The sequence below is a fragment of the Zootoca vivipara genome, chromosome 16 (assembly GCF_965207765.1).
Source record: "Zootoca vivipara chromosome 16, rZooViv2.hap1.1, whole genome shotgun sequence".
In the NCBI taxonomy this organism is placed as follows: domain Eukaryota; kingdom Metazoa; phylum Chordata; class Lepidosauria; order Squamata; family Lacertidae; genus Zootoca; species Zootoca vivipara.
The window spans coordinates 41,284,542-41,298,373 of NC_142599.1; the positions used below are offsets into that span (position 1 = coordinate 41,284,542).

Here is a 13,832-nt window from a genome sequence, read left to right on the forward strand (position 1 = left end):
CCCTTTGATTTCTTGCCAATGGGTGTTTGGGGGGCCCTGGAACTGGGCTGGGCTTGAGGCCATGGGGTTCCTCCTTTGTGGGAATCCCTTGCGGGAATCCATAGTCACACCTAGGTTTCCTCCCTAAGCCGAGCCTCTTCAAGTGGGGAGAGAGTTTCAGGATGGTGAGAAGGGAAGCAACCAGGTGAAGGGGAGAGCAGAGGCAGGGCCCTCTCATCCCATGAGTAGCTGTGTAGAAGCGGAGTGTGTTTGTGTAATTAAGGAGTTCCAGGCTTTTATCCAGGCAAGGCCTGCTGAGAGTGGACCAGTTGAAATTAGTGAACCCAAGTTGTTCATGTCCATTAGTTGCAGAGGGTCTACTGGCATTGGATACAAGTCTACCCCCCCCCACAAAAAAGTGTCATGCTTCAGTTCCCTTTACACAGTGCCACCAGTCAGCTGCCTTGGACCTTCTCCTGGGCCAGACCCTGGTGTCTGCCCCCTCATCCCCCAGTTAAGTCTGCAGCTATGTGGGGATTGGGGCCTTCTAACATCTTGACTTTCCCTCCTGCTCTGACCAGTTAAACCCGGCAACGTGAGGAACATCATCCAGCACTTTGAGAACAACCAGCATTACGACTCGCAGGAGCCTGGCTTGCAGCGCCTCTCCACCGGCAGCTTCCCTGAGGACCTCCTGGAGTCGGACAGGTAGGAGAACGGGCTCCACTCATCTCCTCTGGGGCCAAGAACACCCTGCAAGGGGTGGGTGGGCACAGGACGCTCCAGGGCTCCCAGTCCTCATCTGTCCTTCTCTCCCTCATGGCTTCAGTTCCAGGTCGGAGGTCAAACTCGGCCGGTCGGAGAGCCTGAAGGGCCGGGAGGAGCTCAAGAGGTTGCGGAAAGCAGAGAATGTGCCTCGCTCCCGCAGCGATGTAGATATGGACGCCGCTGCTGAGGCCACCCGCCTCCACCAGTCGGCCTCATCTTCTGCGTCCAGCCTCTCTGCCAGGTGAAAATTGAGCACCTTGGGTGGGCGGGGTGGGGGGGGAGAGCTCCTTAAGGTCTAATGCCACCTTCTGTACTCATTCCAACACCTTGCAAAAGTTGAACACTTTCTAGATAAATTCTGTTGTTTGCTGGGCATCTTTTTAGAAGTGACTTATCATTGTTCCATCTTGAAGGTTGCTGTTCTGCGCCATGCATCAAGTTTGGCACATAAGCATTAAGAACATAAGAACAGCCTGCTGGACCCATCTAGTCCAGCCTCCTGTTTTCACAGTGGCCAGCCAGATGTCCCAAAGGGAAACCTGTAAGCAGGACCCGAGGGCAAGAACAACTCTCCCCTCCTGTGGTTTCCAGCAACTAGGATTCAGGAGCATGGCTGCCTCTGACTGGGGAGGCAGAACAGAGCTGTCCTGGCTAGGAGCCACTGATAGCCCTCTCCTCCATGGATTAGTTGAGCTTTCTTTTAAAGCCATCCAAGTTGGTGACCGTTACTGCCTCAAATGGGAGCAAATCCCATAGGTTAGCTATGTGCTGCATGAAGGACTTTTTTTATCTGTCTCCCAATATTAACATTCAACATTAAGAGAACATTAGCATCCAGGATGACACAATTTAAGCAGCCTCTTTTATATTGTTTGTAAACCAGTGTTTTATTTACAGGTGGGCAGGATGCAGTTTTTGCTAAATAAATAAAGTAAATAAATTACTAACCGAGCAGCTAAGGCAGCTTTCTTCTCATTTACTTTATTTTGCAAAAATTGCATCCTGCCCAACTTAAAATAAAGCTGCTAAGTGGTTTACAAAGAGTATAAAATGCACGTTTAAAATGGCCCATTAAAAAAAAATCAGCGTTAGAAACAAGTTTACAAAAAGCAAATTTAATGAAATAAGAAGTTAAAAGTGTGCCTAATAAGCTAAAATGGCTGATTAAAATACATTTCAGTTTCTATGTGTCTTGGTAGGCTTTGCCCAAACAAAATATTTTAGTAGGCCCCAAAAAGAACACAGTGAAAGTGCCTCCCTAATCTCAATGGGCAGGGAGTTCCAGAGTGTAGGAGCTGCCACAGTAAGATACCAGTTCTTTAAAGGTGCAGAATGAGCCTTATGCAGATCAAAACGATCAAGTGGGCCTATATGGGGAAAGGTGGTCCTTAATTAAGATGTGCAGCATTTGTCTTCATCGGGTGCCTTTCTCCCCCTCCCCTCCTTGCCTTTCTTCCTTTGAGAAGCCCTCTGTCTGTTTGCAAAGGAAAGTGGTCACTCTTCTCACTCTCTGCCCTCCAGGTCTTTTGGACTCGCAACTGCCATCAGCCCAGCCATCGTCCTTGTGCCATTTGACCCTGCTGGCTGGGGCTGATGGGAGCTGGAGGCCAAAACACCTGGAGGGCACCTGGTTGGGGAAGTCTGCGCTCAGTGTCTTCAGTGTTTGCTGGATGGGTCCCTTCCCACAGCCGTGAGGGAGTTAAACACAGAGCTTGTGGGGCTCACCATTTATAATCTTTTCTTGTGCCTCCAGGTCTCTGGAAAACCCCACACCGCCGTACACTCCCAAAATGGGGCGCAGGTGAGCTACCCTTGCAGCCAGGGCGAGGAGAAACGGGCATTCTTCCATGGGGTAGGAAGAATGTCTTTTCTAGGTGTTTCTTCTTCATCTTCTTATTGTTGGTGACCCAAAGGAGCAGGGGGAAGAGGGCATGACTGTCTTGTGCTTGGTCATGGGGGTCCTGTGTATGCATGGGTGGGGTATTCCCTCTCATCGCTGGACCGGGGCAGAGACCCCAGAGCAGAAATTGAACTGGAGGCTTGTTTAGTTGAGTCTCGGTTCCGGTTTCCGCCTGCAGGAATGGCGGACCTGTTTTCCATCTCTCTGACCTTCGTAAGGAATTTGGCGGTTGCTAGGGGAGTAAATGGCAACCCCCTACCCTCTCCGGGGGTTACGGAGAGGGGCCGCTGGCCCGCGATGCCCCCAGACCCACTCCGACTGTTTTTGGAGTGGGGGGAGCTTGGGCTGAGCACTTACGACGGCCAGGACTCCCGGACGCTAATCTGCATGGCGGGGATTTCCATGGTTAAAGAAGATAATTAGGCTTAAATCTATGGACATACTTCAGAAGGAGGGGAAGAAGCGCTGTTTACTGCTGAGAATTTTATGCTGCTGAGCGAGAGGAGTCAAAGAATGTACGGCATCTGGAAGAAGGATTGATGGGGACGGAGCGATAAGGGAAGCAAGTTTTTATTTTTTCTTCATATTGTTGCCTCGTATCTTCCCGGACGCGATGTCCTGGCTTGTTTGGAGTGAAAGAGAAGCAAAAGACTGTGTGAGTTGAACTTTGTTAGCTGTTGTTACTGAACATATTTCTTAAAGATGTGAAGTTGCCGATGAGAAAAGCCCCCCCCTAGTCAGACGGAAGGAGTTCTGGACGCGTTCGGAGGATTTATGAGCTGTGACGCACTTTAAATTGGAGCAGCGACCTGAAGCTAAGTTCAGCTATAGGGCAAGGAGATCCATTAATTTACCAAGAGTTCATGGTTGGATGTTTGGGTCTCCTGCCTGAAAAAGCTGTAAATTCTATAAAGATAAATAAATCGTAAATCTTCATGGCTATGAGAGAAAATGAAAGTGATTTGAGCCTTTTAAGATGGCGCTGCTACTCCGTCGCAACAGGGAGCTCCACTAAGAAGATTTATGGGGAGGCTGGACTGATTAACTCACACAGGAGAAAGAACATCTGTGAAACTTCGTTTGACATTTATCTCAGCAGCTGGAACAATCGGATGAAAGTGGAAAACATCTAGGTGACTGTAAGGGGAAGATTTGGAATATTATGAGCTTGGAGGACGATTTGAACTTTAGAAATAAGACGGCAGTGGACAGTTGCGAGGAATTCCCAATTTCTTGAAGCATGGGAACCCAAAAATAAATTATTTAGATGATTTGGCATAACATTCGGTTTGATTGATATATATATGTGTATAATTTGAAATATTGAATGTGATATAATTGGTTTTAATTGGAAAATTAATAAAAATATTTAAAAAAAAAAAAAAAGAGTCTCTCTGTCTCACAGTTGAGGCGTCCTGCAACATGAAAGAGACTTCTGGGTCCAGCTGGCTCATAATGGGGCTATAAAGACCCTGTGTTGGGAGAGAGGCCCTCTTGCAAGATGGCTGCCACTGATGGGCTGCCAGGAAGGAACTAGGGTAGGGGTCACCGACCTTTTTAGGCCTGTGAGCCCCTTGGCACCTCCCTCGCTCCTTCCCTGGATCAGAACACCCAACTGCAAGAGACAGGACGAGAGAAAATGAGCACATGTGCAAACTTCACTTTCCCAAAGGCTCTGGATACAATTCAGATCCAGCAGAATTAACCTGAGCCTTGAAAAGCACACAGAGCTAAAAGATGAAGTGGGAAGGAGCATCCCTAGGCTCTCGTTTGCATCAGCAAGCGAACTCTGAAGCTCTTATGCACCATTAGCTCCAGAAAGGCCCAGTTTATGAGGCTGGAGGACCTTTCTCAGAGACCGTCTTTTGACATCCCTTCTTGTCTCTCTCCAACCCACTGGTGCAGAAGCATCGAGTCCCCAAACTTGGGCTTCAGCACCGACTCCTTCCTGCCCCACCTGCTGGAGGACGACCTCATCCAGCTCTCGGACCTGGACCTGGAGCTGGACTCTCAAAACTGGCAACACACCGTCGGCCGTGAAGTCGTGTCTTCCCTGACGCAGCGGGAGATCGACCGCCAGGAAGTCATCAATGGTGAGGAGGGTCTCCCTGTGGCCGCCATCAGAAAGACGTGGGGGTGGGGGCTCTACACTTGCTTAAATTAAGGCAGTGGGGGGCTTTCCTGGTGAGCTCTAACGTTCTGACGTAGGGCCAAGGCAGCCAAGTGCAGGGAGGTGGGCTTCCTGGCCCTCAGGGGTGCTGTAATGTCTCCAGAAAGAAGAGGAATCCCTAGACGAATGAGGGGTGTGTGTGCTGCCCTGGTAACCAGAGCCATTAGCTCTGTACTGGCGCCCGGGCTGGGGAAGAGCCACATGGCTCAGTGGCAAAGGGTCCCAGGGTCGACCCTAGGGAACAGGGTCTGCCTGAGACCCTGGAGAGCCAGCAGAGAGTGGAACCATCAGGCCAAGTGGACCAGGGGTCTGACTGAACAATGCATCACTTCACCAATGGCACACTTTTGTTCAGGAGGAGAGCAGGTTTACGTCACAACCCAAATCTCTTAAGAACAAATCAAAACTTTTCCCTTTCTCCTGCTCTTTCCGCAGAGCTGTTTGTGACAGAGGGCTCTCACTTGCGGATCCTGCGTGTCCTGGACGTTCTCTTCTACCAACGCATGAGAAAGGAGAGCCTTCTTTCCCGGGAGGAGCTGGCCCTCCTCTTCCCCAACCTCCCAGAGGTCTTGGAGATCCACAGTAAGGCTGCTTCTCTTGCTCAGTTGGAGCCCCTTTGGACCAGCCCCCCCCCCTCTGTGGTTTCTACAGCAGGCAGAGTGGGTCTCCCCTCCACAAGCCCCCTCCTCAGGAGGAGAATTGGAACAAAGCCTAAGAGCCCTGCAGTTGCTAAATCTCACGGGGCGGAGGGGGCAGGGAAATCCTGGTTGTGGTCTTGATCCCATTTGCGATGTTGGCTGGACCCCAAATGGCTGGCTTTGAGGCAGGCTGTCTGCCCACTGCTGAGAGCCTGGCACTGAAACTAGAGAGTGACTGTGTGGAGTTTAAAACTAGGCCCGTACTCCATCCCCTTCTGTTACCTTTTCTCCCTTCCTCACCATCCTTCCCCACCACATGTCCCTTCTCCAGATTCTCTTTCGGAATCGATGAAGAGGCTGCGAGAGGAAGGGCCCATCGTCAAAGAGATTGGGGACCTCATGCTTTCACGGGTGAGGATCCCAGACCTCGTGGGCTGGCCAGGGGGCAGCTGCCTTGGGGCCACTAGGTGAGCTCCTGACCTGCCTGAGGTTAACCCAGGAGTGTTTTCTCTTCCCTGCCCTCTCCCCCGCCCCCAAGTTTGACGGGGCTGCACGTGAGGAGTTCCAGCAGATGGCTGCCCGCTTCTGCGCATACCAGTCCATGGCGCTTGAGCTGATCAAAACCAAGCAGCGGAAGGAGACTCGCTTCCAGCTGTTCATGCAGGTATCCTCATGGTGGGGCCTCTGCCACCCTCATGTGGAGGAGGCAGCTAATGGAGGGGGAGGAAGGAGATGGGAGAGGAAGGGACTTTTCAGTGGCCAGCCCTCTCCTGTCTCTGCATGCCAGAGAAACACAGGCTGTCTCTCTCTCTCCCTGCCTTTCCCAGGAAGCCGAGAGCAACCCTCAGTGCCGCCGCCTTCAGTTGAAAGACCTCATCATCTCAGAGATGCAGCGGCTGACTAAGTACCCTTTGCTGCTGGAGAACATCATCAAGTACACAGATGGTATCTCTCTCTTCATGTTTGTTTTTTTATTGTTTTTTTAAAGATTAAAGATTTTCTCAAACAACAAAACATACAAAAATACAAAACACACAAAAAAATTACAAAACATAAAAAAGAAAAAACAAGAATACAAAAAATACAAAAAATGCAAAAACAAAAATTCTAACAAACCTTATTTCCAATCTATTGACTTCCTCATTCCACCTCATTCTGCGATTCTTTACATATCCTCCGTAGTAAACTCTAAATCTTATATAAATTCTAATTGTTACTTTAACTATACCTTAATTCTTTAATCTTTTATATCTCATCCTTTTATATTCTATCTAGATCTTACTTCTTAATTAAATTGTCCTTAACTTCTATCAATACTTATTTCACACCATTGTATTATCTACAACCTCTATTTTATCTCCCTCACTTCCACTAATTCTAATCTATTATACGTTTATTCTTTAAATAAATTTTAAATTTCTTCCAGTCTTCTTCCACTGCTACTTCACTCCAATCCCGGAGTCTCCCGGTCAGCTCAGACAGTTCCATAAATTCTATCAACTTCTTCTGCCATTCATCCACTGTTGGTAATTCTTCATTCTTCCAATTCTTTGCAAGTAGAATTCTTGCAGCTGTTGTGGCATACAAAAAGAAAGTAACATCCTTCCTAGGTATTTCATTTCCCGTTATCCCAAGTAAGAAGGCCTCTGGTTTTTTTTTAACAAAGGTGCTTTTCAACACTTTTTTAAATTCATTATAAATCTTTTCCCAGAAGTCTCTCACTTGGGGGCACATCCACCACATGTGGAAGAAGGTTCCTTCTTGCTTTTTACATTTCCAGCATTTATTATCTTGTTTATGATAAATCTTTGCTACTTTTACCGGTGTCAGATACCATCTATACATCATTTTCATCAAATTTTCTTTTAACACTGTACATGCGGTAAATTTCATATTATGCTTCCATAACCTTTCCCAATCTTCCACCATGATGTTATGTCCTACATCGTTTGCCCATTTAATCATAACACATTTTGTTTGTTCATCTTTTGTATGCCATTCCAACAATAGGTTATACATTTTTGACAAATTCTTACTTTTTGAATCTTATCGATTCCGTTTCCAATTTAGACTTTTTCATTTGAAAACCAACTTTTTTATCCATTTTATACATTTCATTAATTTGATGATATTGTAACCAATCATTTATTTTACTCTTCAACACCTCATAAGATTTTAACTTCATCTGGTCACCTTCCTCCATTACAATATCACTATATTTCAACCATTTTGTTGACATATTCAATCTTTTCTGCGTCTTAGCTTCTGTCGGTGAAATCCACCTGGGTGTTTTTGGTTCTAACAAATCTTTATACCTAATCCATACATTATACAAGGATTTTCTAATAATATGACTTTTAAATCCTTTATGAACCTTAACTTTATCATACCATAGATATGCATGCCATCCAAACGCATTATCATGTCCTTCCAAGTCAAGTATGTCATCATTGTCTAACGCAAACCATTCTCTTAACCAGCAAAAGGCTGCTGCTTCATAATATAACTTCAGATCTGGTAGGGAAAAACCACCTCTTTCCTTAACATCCGTTAAAAGTTTATATTTAATTCTTGGTTTTTTCCCTTGCCAGATAAATTTTGATAATATCTTTTGCCATTCTTTAAAACAACCAACATTATCAACAATAGGTAATGCTTGAAATAGAAATAACATCTTTGGCAATACATTCATTTTTATAACAGAAATGTGGCCCATAAGGGATAACTTCAAATTTGACCATCCTTCTGGTCATATTTTATCTCTTTCCATAATTTTTCATAATTGTTTTTGAACAAATTAATATTCTTTGCAGTCATATTCACCCCCAGGTACTTCACCTTCTTCACAAATGTCAACCCTGTAATGTTCTGTAATCTATTAATTTCCTCTATTGATAAATTTTTGCCTAAGACTTTAGTCTTTATTTTATTTAATTTAAATCCTGCCAACTGTCCGAACTCCTGAATCACTTCCAAAGCACTAACTACACTTGTCTCTGGATCTTGCAAAGTCAATACTAGATCATCAGCAAAGGCTTTTAACTTATATTGCTTTGAACCTACTATAATTCCTTTCACTTCCCCATTCTCCCTAATCATATTCAATAAAACTTCCAGGACTGTTATAAAAAGTAGAGGGGAAAAGTAGACACCCTTGCCTGGTGCCCTTGTCAATTCTAATTTCCTCTGAAACTATGTTATTTATTATAATCTTTGCCTTCTGGTCAGAATAAATTGCTTTTAAACCATTGATAAAGCCCTGCCCCACCTCCATGCTTTCCATATTCTGTATCATAAAACTCCAAGAAACATTGTCAAAAGCTTTCTCTGCATCGATAAACATTAATACTGCTTTGGTGTTGATATTTACCCCTAATCGCTCTAAAATATCAATAATATTTCTAATATTATCTTTCATATGCCTCGCAGGCAAAAAGCCTGCTTGATCTTGATGAATCTAATCTTTCAATACCTTCTTCAATCTTGCAGCCAATATATTTGCAAAAATTTTGTAATCCACATTTAACAGGGAGATGGGGCGGTAATTCTTCATTTGCATTCTGTCCGTTTCTGGCTTCGGTATCAGAGTTATAAAAGCATCTTTCCAGGTATCGGGTGTTTGGTCCCCTCCTAAAATGTTATTACACACATCTTTCAATGGCTCTACTAGCCACTCCTTCAAAACTTTATAATATTTTGCTGAGAGCCCGTCTGGTCCTGGTGCTTTACCTATCTTCATTTGACCTATTGCATATTCCATCTCTTGCGTTATTTTGTAATTGAGTAGATTTTTCTTTCCCATTGGAATCTTTTGCAGTCCATTCCCCCCCCCCCCCCCGCGTCTCTTCCTATTCAAATGTCACACATTACAATCTCCTCTTAAGCGCATTCAACTTGCTGTTTGAAATTGCACAAATTAAATCCAGTCAAGGCCGGGTCTGCTTGGGGTTACCCAGCACGAAAATAGCTTTTCAGCTCTGTGTCTCGTTTGCTGGGCAAGGCCCACTTGCCCTGTGGCCTCTGGGAGAAGGGGGTTCTTGCTGTCTCACTCGAGCTGCGGGAACAGCTCCAAGGATTTGGGCGTACACGATCGTTGTGTATACATGGAGCTATTGGAAACAACCCTCCATGTAAGATGTGATCGTACTGCATTTTTTAAACTTGTGTCAGCTTTCTGATGTTGTGAGTCAGCATACATAGAGATGATGGTGGTGTGTGTGCACTGTGCATCAGCGCCCTGTGGGGCTGTGTCTGTAGAGCATGGGTGCTATTCAGAAGCCAGTTTTCATATTAACCAACAAGGATTATTTTGCATCATGTATCAGTGCTACTGCTGCTGCTGATCTGTCTTTCAGGCATCCTTTTGTTTTTTAATGCAGCACTGTTTCTAGATTGTAGTGGAAGTCACTTTGGGACCACCCCGTGTGTTTCAAACGCAGCCTCCCAGGTTTTCCAAAAATAGAAACAAATTTTGCCAGTGGCTGCTAGCCCATCTTTCTCTCACATGCACTCTGCACCTTCATTGCTTAGGAGAGACCTTGGAGCACAAGAAGCTTTGCCAGGCCCGGGACCAGTGCCGAGAGATCCTCCGGTATGTGAATGAGGCGGTGAAGCGGGCAGAAAACCAGCAGCGCCTGGAGGTCTACCAGAAGCGCCTAGATGCCACTTCACTGGAGCGGACCAGCAACCCGCTGGCAGCGGAATTCAAGGTACAACCCCTTCACCCTGCACCTGAATCCCTGGCTTTATCCTGCTCATCTCCTCAAAATGCTGCCTTTTTCTGCCCCTGCTGTCCAGAACCTCGACCTCCGAAGCCGTCGCATGATCCACGAGGGCCCTCTGAGTTGGCGGATCAGCAAGGATAAGACTGTGGGTATGTGGCTGGCAAAAACAACAGCTCCTCTCAGTCCATGGATGTGCTCACATGCATGTGGCATAGCCTCTCTCAGAGTGAAAGCCTGTGTGCGCTTCCTCTGCAGCTGACTTTTCTAATTTATATCCCACTTTCCGATTAAAACAGTAATCAAAAGTGCAGAGGAGTTGTGGCTCTGTTGTAGGAAGATCCCTGAGCCGAAAATCCCTGGCGAGCCATTGCTGCCAACCCGAGTAGACAAGACTGAACTAGATCAACCAAGCGAAGGGGTCAAGAGACAGCTTCTGAAAAGATTAACAGAACCAAGCAATTTTGGAACATGGTCCCTAAAACAAGCAAAGCTTTAGCTGTTGAATTTAATAAAATTAGCTGTTTTATTTAATAAAATGTATACACTGCTTGGTTGTAAAAAGCTCAAAAGTGGTTTACCAAAAGACTAAAACAATAGAAGTCTTTTAAAAAATTTAAACCATTCATAAACTAAAAACACATAATAGTATTTAAAGTTATAGGACAACAGGCCACAGATTAAAAGGCTCTCCCAGATCAGCAGCCTTCAGAAGGGCCCTCATAGCTCCATGGCAGAGCACCTGCTTGGCATGCAGAAGGTTTAATCCACACTGGCAGTATCTCCCTGCCTGAGGCCCTGGGGAGCCATTGCTGCCCATCAGTGGCAACAGTCCTGAGCTAGATAGACCTTCCCTTGTCCTATGTCTAGACAGGCCTTGTCAGACTTACATCAAAGAAAAGTATCTGCACATGTATAATGCTGTAGCAGGGAGGGAAGTGGTGGATCATATAATACAGTATGTTAAAATTTCATATAATGTAGATCTTACGGAAAAACAGAAGCCCTGTAAACAGTACTGTAATGAACAAGATTAGCAATACAGTGGTACCTCGAGTTACAAACGCCTCAGGTTACAAACGCTTCAGGTTACAAACTCTGCTAACCTGGAAGAGTTACCTCAAGTTGAGAACTTTGCCCCAGGATAAGAACAGAAATTGTGTGCTGGCGGCGCAGTGGCAGCAAGAGGCCCCATTAGTGAATAGTTTGGAACAGTTTCAGGTTAAGAACTGACCTATGGAACGAATTAAGCTCAAACTAGAGGTACAACTCTCAAAACAAAAGGCAAAGTGGTCCTCCCACCCACCTACTTATTAGCAGATCAACAAAACAGGCCTTTTCTTTGGTGGCTCCATCTGCACAATGCTCTCCCCAAAGAGGCTCGCCTGGCACCATCATTGCATGTCTTTAGGTGCCAAGCAAAAACATTCCTCTTTACCCAGGCCTCTGGCCATTATATAATCTATGGGCTGTTAAAGCTGTGGGGGGACAACAACTTTTTATTATTATTGTTTTATTATTATGCTATCTATTATTATGCTTTTTATTATGTATTTATTATTATGCTCCGAAAAATGGGTTCTTAATGTTGTACACCGCCCTGGGATCTTTTGATAAAGAGTGGAAAATCAAATAACTAAATGAATCCTGAATATCTTCCAGAAAAACATCATCCTTATCAGGATGCGCAAAGCCGGTTCACAACCCCAACCCTCCCTCCCTCTCTCTTAGATCTTCACGTCTTGCTCCTTGAAGACCTCCTGGTACTTCTGCAAAAACAGGACGAGAAGCTGGTTCTCAAGTGCCACAGCAAGATGGCCCTGGGCTCCTCGGACACCAAACAAACATTCAGCCCTGTCCTCAAACTGAACGCAGTCCTCATCCGCTCTGTGGCAACAGGTAGGAAAGCAGGCCATAAACCCATTAGCCCTCATTCAGAGGTGGGAAGCTACACATGCCAGCTCTGGTGGGTCAACCCTCCCTCCAGCTTGTCTCTCTCCTCTCTACAGATAAGCGAGCCCTCTTCATCATTTGCACTTCTGAATTGGGACCCCAGATCTACGAACTGGTAGCTTCGAGCTCTTCAGAAAAAAACACGTAATATTTTTATCTGTTATTCTCCCACCCACCCACCCACCCCCATCTCCTTTTGGTGGGAAGGAGCAGGAGATTAAAATGCAAACTGGCCTGTGGGCAGCATGATCAGTCAGGAGTCAGGGAGCCCAGGGGGGCAAACAGACAATTTAAAAACCTTAACAGATTAGACAACTGGGCCAAAGCAAACAAGATGAATTTTAACAAGGAGAAATGTAAAGTACTACACTTGGGCAAAAAAAATGAAAGGCACAAATACAGGATGGGAGACACCTGGGCTTGAGAGCAGTACATGTGAAAAGGATCTAGGAGTCTTGGTAGACCACAAACTTGACATGCGTCAACAGTGTGATGCAGCAGCTAAAAAAGCCAATGCAATTCTGGGCTGCATCAATAGGAGTATAGCATCTAGATCAAGGGAAGTAATAGTACCACTGTATTCTGCTCTGGTCAGACCTCACCTGGAGTACTGTGTCCAGTTCTGGGCACCACAGTTCAAGAAGGAGACAAGCTGGAACGTGTCCAGAAGAGGGCAACCAAAATGGTCAAAGGCCTGGAAACGATGCCTTATGAGGAACGGCTTAGGGAACTGGGTATGTTTAGCCTGGAGAAGAGAAGGTTAAGGGGTGATATGATAGCCATGTTCAAATATATCAAAGGATGTCATATAGAGGAGGGAGAAAGATTGTTTTCTGCTGCTCCAGAGAAGCGGACACGGAGCAATGGATTCAAACTACAAGAAAGAAGATTCCACCTAAACATTAGGAAGAACTTCCTGACAGTAAGAGCTGTTGGGCAGTGGAATTTGCTACCAAGGAGTGTGGTGGAGTCTCCTTCTTTGGAGATCTTTAAGCAGAGGCTTGACAGGCTTATGTCAAGAATGCTTTGATGGTCTTTCCTGCTTGGCAGGGGGTTGGAATGGATGGCCCTTGTGGTCTCTTCCAATTCTATGATTCTACAAACCAAAGCATTCCAGAACAGTTAACATACTGTCTCCACCCCACACCCCCAAGAAGTTTTAATTGAGTTTTAGTAAATAATGTAACAACACTAAATTCCCCCACAGCAACAAAACACCCCCTCCCTCAAAACAACTACAGTTAAAAGCAGTTAAAAGTAGTTTCAGTTAAAACATGCCTGCCTGCCTGCCCGTGTGTGTGTGTATATATATATCTGTACATATAAAAAGAAAAAACGGTCAACAAAGAAAAGACCAAAGGATAATACAAATTACAAAAAGTTAACTTCTTACAATACAACTTCTATTATGATTTCCAGTCCCAGGTTTCGAGTAGCACACTTTTCATTATCACTCCAAACTTTCCCCAAATTTTTGCTTGAATAAGGTTTTCTATGTTCATACAGGGGTCATCCTAAGCCAGCCAGAGAATTCACATTTTTACAATGTTCTTTAAGATATTTTCTGTAAATGTCCCACTTTCTAGGAAACGTTTGTTCTGTATTAAAAGATGCTGATGAAATAAATGTGGGGTCCCCCTGCCTTTCAAGATGGCAAATCAAAGGCACTCTGTTCTCTTTTGGGGCTTTTAGAGAGTCTTTCT

General features: G+C 45.2%; 1 protein-coding gene across 13 annotated transcripts in view; it reads left to right on the forward strand.

The window, feature by feature from the left end:
- Nucleotides 1-13,832, forward strand: part of ARHGEF11 (Rho guanine nucleotide exchange factor 11) — a 55,474-nt gene that overhangs the window by 34,768 nt on the left and 6,874 nt on the right. For all 13 annotated transcript variants that reach the window (XM_088659613.1, XM_088659615.1, XM_088659608.1 and 10 more), the window contains 12 exons: nt 561-687; nt 809-988; nt 2,501-2,548; nt 4,553-4,740; nt 5,253-5,399; nt 5,787-5,866; nt 5,994-6,119; nt 6,283-6,400; nt 9,986-10,164; nt 10,253-10,328; nt 11,908-12,075; nt 12,186-12,273. In XM_088659613.1, coding sequence (XP_088515739.1) covers nt 561-687; nt 809-988; nt 2,501-2,548; nt 4,553-4,740; nt 5,253-5,399; nt 5,787-5,866; nt 5,994-6,119; nt 6,283-6,400; nt 9,986-10,164; nt 10,253-10,328; nt 11,908-12,075; nt 12,186-12,273 — 1,525 coding nt within the window. The remainder of the gene's footprint in view (nt 1-560; nt 688-808; nt 989-2,500; nt 2,549-4,552; nt 4,741-5,252; nt 5,400-5,786; nt 5,867-5,993; nt 6,120-6,282; nt 6,401-9,985; nt 10,165-10,252; nt 10,329-11,907; nt 12,076-12,185; nt 12,274-13,832) is intronic.